This window comes from Labrus mixtus, chromosome 14 (genome assembly GCF_963584025.1).
Source record: "Labrus mixtus chromosome 14, fLabMix1.1, whole genome shotgun sequence".
Taxonomy (NCBI): Eukaryota; Metazoa; Chordata; class Actinopteri; order Labriformes; family Labridae; genus Labrus; species Labrus mixtus.
This window is the reverse complement of record NC_083625.1, coordinates 15,341,791-15,346,165: the sequence shown is the minus strand read 5'-3', so window position 1 is coordinate 15,346,165 and position 4,375 is coordinate 15,341,791. Positions and strand designations below refer to the sequence as shown.

Here is a 4,375-nt window from a genome sequence, read left to right as displayed (position 1 = left end):
ACCAAAACTTATCATCTGTGTCATGAGCACAGCTCACATACCTCCTCAGCCTGCCAATGAGAAAGTAAACATAAAGACAAAGACAGGATTAAAGGAGGCCGTGACTAAACCAGAGCACCAATTTACTCTCCAGTCACATAAAAACACTGAACAAAAGACAGATCCCGCTGAGAAGAAGGAAGAATACCAATGCTGACAACTCCAGAGTGTCCTATTTCTTCCGTTTCATAAAACAATGAGACATCTCAACAAGTGTCTTTAAACATGTCCGTAATATCACCAGAATGAGACTCACATAGTTTCAGGGTGTGTTTGGCAAGATTCTGGAAAAACAGCAATAATGAACCTGTAGTTTATCTCTTAAATGATTTCTTTAATGCTGTCAGTTTAAGCAAGTGTATCTTCATTTTTTTAATTGAAATCAATAAAAACTAATTGTTCACTCTCCACAGGAGATATACAGCTTGTTTGACCACATTGCACTTGTTAGACATTATTCTTTCATTGGTCCCTTTTTGTCTTCTTCTTTGTTATCCTTCGAGTCATCAGAACCACTGTTAACTCATGAATAACCCTAAGGTCAAAGTTAACTTCCTGTTGTCTAAAGTTCTGTTTTGTCTTTCTTCGTCCCTCCTTTCTGTCCATCATCGGCAGCACACCTGAAGCCCAGGTTATCAGAGGCAGAGTCCGGAGTGTTGCCCATCCTGACAAAGAACCAATAGCATCGGTCAGTGACGCCTGAGGGAAATAATTACTGTTTTGGCTCACAGTGCGTCTATAGAGTGATTTACCTGGTTGTGATTCGTGCCTTGTGATTGGCTGAACCATCCACCGTGTCGATCCATGAGGCACCACGCAGCACATACATTGGCTGTGCAGCACGAAAGGGTGTGGATGTCCATTCCCATGTGTTTCCCATCATGTCATAAAGTCCTGCAAGAACATTCAACATTAATAATGTCGAGCACACATTTTTACTTTAGACCTTATACAGATAACCTCAGACTCTCTGCGGTTTTAATCTCTGTACATCTTTTTCAGTTCATTGCATTCAACTTAAAATGAATGTGTGTAAAACCAATGCATGTGTTTTGTTGGATGGTGTCTTTTTTTGTTTTAAGGGACAATTACCATAACTGTTCTGAGGAGGGAATGCTGACACAGGAGAGATGCCATGGTAACCATCCTCAGCAGTGTCTTTTTCTGGAAAGGCCCCCTTTATCATAAACAAAAAGAAACAGAATTACTACTAAGCAGGTTTGTCTAACACTAATATGATGAGCAACACATTCATGTTTTATTGCATCAGTAGTAGAAAAGTAAAAAAAAAAAACATAAAAACTCAGATGTGTGGGTCCTTTATAAACATACTGTGGGTTTTGCACCCACATATGTTTGGCCTAATAAAGTCATGTCATTATTTGCAGAAATAAATCTTAAAAAACAGCATTTAAGTATTAAATCATTGACCTTGTACGGAGAACAGACCATATTATTAATTATATTAATATATAGTAGCAGACTAACCTGCCAAAGGTTGGATCTGTTGGCCTGGAACTTGTTTCCCCATGGATAAGTCCGACCTGGAACACAGAGGCAGGAAATATAAAAGGACATCCAACAACAAAATATTATATAAATTATCAAGCAGGAAGGGTATGTAATTGCCCCCCCCCCCCCTTTCTGCTGTATAAAATGCAAGACCACACATTTAAATCACAGGTTTAACTCTGTTTAAAGGATGATATTAAGCGTTGGTGCACACATCAATACAAATGGACAGCATGGCTCAAACTCATACCATTGGTCAAGATGAAACCAGAATTGCCCTGTGATGAGTGCTGATATATCGGGAAATTTTGATACCCGAGTGCTCAGTGGGAATCGGCTGGAGGAGCAGCTCTATTGACGTCATGCCACTAACGAAACACACGTTCAACTTTTTTAAAAAGTCCGTACAGTCCACAGCAGAACAAATGATTGTGTCAGTTTGAAGCAGACTATCACAGTTATGGGAGTTAAATAACTCTTGTGTTAGTGTTCATTATGTGTCCTCTCGCCGTTTCCGCTGTACTCCTCTATTCCAGTGCAGGAAGAACATTCATCAGAAAAACTGTCAATCATGGCAATCTATACCTTTTTACAGCAACAAATAACTAATTAAAAAGAATAAAGATTTCTTGAACACAAATCAGTGTTATAATAATTATCATGATGAACCTGGGTTTGAAAAAAATGTTTTTGATGTGCATTTTGATTTTACAGTTGGACTCATGTCCCATCTGTTAACATGAAGGAGGCGAGGTTAATGACCTATACTGCAGAGAGTCAGCAGGGGAGCTCTAAATCTTTAAGCTTCACTTGAGGCGAGATACCCCACTGTCCATTGTTTATGCAATCTATGGTGCAGATACATTGTCAAAAGATTATTAAGCCCTCTTATGGAGCATCATAAAGAAGAAAGAAAAAAGATATTTTATGCTTTTAAGGTATACATTGTGTACCTTGCAGCCCACCTCGTGCAGCCCACTCCCACTCCTCCTCAGTGGGCAGTCTCTTTCCCCTCCACTGGCAGAAAGCCTTAGCATCAGTCCAGCTCACCTGAACCACAGGGAAGTCCAGGCGCTCCCGAATGCCTGAACCTGGTCCTGCAGGCTGTACAGCAGTGGGTTAAACAAGAAATATGCGGGCAAAGAAGAAATGTATGGAAAGAACAAGAACAATGACAAAGATAGGTGAAGGTAAAACTTGTGACTTCACCTGTCTCCATGACACCCGTTCTATAGGCAACCACCAAGGAGCTGTCTGGAGTGGAAACATGACAAAGAGTCAAAGTTGTTCACAGGACAACCTGAGAAGAAAAAGTCTAGACCGTCTGTTGAATCTTTACATAATTCACATTTCCAATAATTAACCAATTGAAGTAAAACTCTTTGTTGCGATTTGAATTCATGCACACAACTTTTAAAGAGTTAATTCGCCCATTTATTAGAATCATAATACACTTAAAGCAATAATACTCATTATGACCCAATTCAGAATAATGTATATTATGGCTTTGCATCTGCTTAAGGTGAGACTTTTAATTACTTGAAATATTGCTGGGTATCATGATCTAAAATAATGTAAATAATAATGTATTATTTGATAAAACTACAACTTACTACTTAAGATCACTTTGTACAACACAGAGCAGCTGCTAAACTTCCTGCTTCAGTATCTATTAATGAACAACTACACTGAGTGTGTGAAAGCTTTTTCTTCTTTTTTTTTTACTAACATATTAACTATCACCTTTCATTTCTTAAAATCCTGAATTAGACTTAATGGAAATTGATGTTATACATGCAACATCAATGAATTGTGCAGATGAATGTATTACTGTCGTAAACATGAACATCCCAGTACCTCGATCTTCTGTGTCACTTTGCTCTTCAGGTCATCCGACACAAAGTCTTCAAATACAAAACTCCAACCAAACGTCTCAGCTTCTGTTTTGTATTTCTGCGCTCTCACAAAGTCTCTGTCGTGAATGAGAGCCACGCAGCTTTATAAAACAGTACTTTGTTTGAGGGATTACAGAATATAACAACATTAAGGGTTGTGTACCTGAAATCTGCATTAGTAACAGGGTACGTGTCTATTGTAAAGTCCTGAAGTTCAACCTCCCTGCTGGGGGACTCTCCATCTCTCCCATCAGCTGCACTGCTTCCCATTATCATCTTCCCTCCGGGGATATTCACCATCTCATCTGCAGAGCCTTTTAGTCAAGAGACAGAACTCGGTTACCTAGAATAAATACGGTTTTCATTTTTGCAGTGAAAAAAGGTTTTAGTTTTGTTCTTACCCGCCAGCGTCAGTAAACACGCAGCACATATCCACGACACCAGTTTCATAGTCTTCATTTTTTTTGATTCTCTTTATAGCGTAAGTAACAAATAGTCAAAGTTGTCTTCTAACAAACCCTTTCATACTTTAATTATTGGTGACACATTCGCATATCGGAGACATTTCACCGTCGCAAAGGATGTTGGTTCAACCGTAAACTGCTTCCGCATTATTTAAGAGGTTCCGCTTCCCCGAAAACTTTTTTACGCGTTAGTTTCTCTAATATTTATAATATTTACAGTCTGTGGTTTCTACTTAAAGATATACATTTTTCACTTGTATTAAGTTACATTTCATGTAGCCTATATAATGCAATGTTAAAATATATCTTAAAACAGTTAAAACCCCAATTGTTTTAGTCGATCAAAGATTTAAACAACGAAAATTCATTCAGATTTCAGTGTGAAACTAGTCAATTATTTTTGTTGAAGTGTTAAAAACAGAAAATGTGTGCAAGCTTAATGTGCCACCAGAATAAAACACAGCT

General features: G+C 38.3%; 1 protein-coding gene across 1 annotated transcript; it reads right to left on the bottom strand.

Annotated features, from left to right (window-relative positions):
* Window positions 1-382: 382 nt before the first annotated feature.
* On the bottom strand, window positions 383-4,035 carry sumf2 (sulfatase modifying factor 2). The gene is made up of 9 exons (XM_061055347.1): window positions 3,848-4,035; window positions 3,610-3,760; window positions 3,409-3,523; window positions 2,761-2,805; window positions 2,505-2,655; window positions 1,528-1,583; window positions 1,132-1,216; window positions 792-933; window positions 383-704 (listed from the first exon to the last, which is right to left on the bottom strand). Exons 1-9 carry the CDS (start codon window positions 3,903-3,905, stop codon window positions 602-604), a joined length of 906 nt encoding a protein of 301 aa, XP_060911330.1. The 5' UTR covers window positions 3,906-4,035; the 3' UTR covers window positions 383-601.
* Window positions 4,036-4,375: the final 340 nt, after the last annotated feature.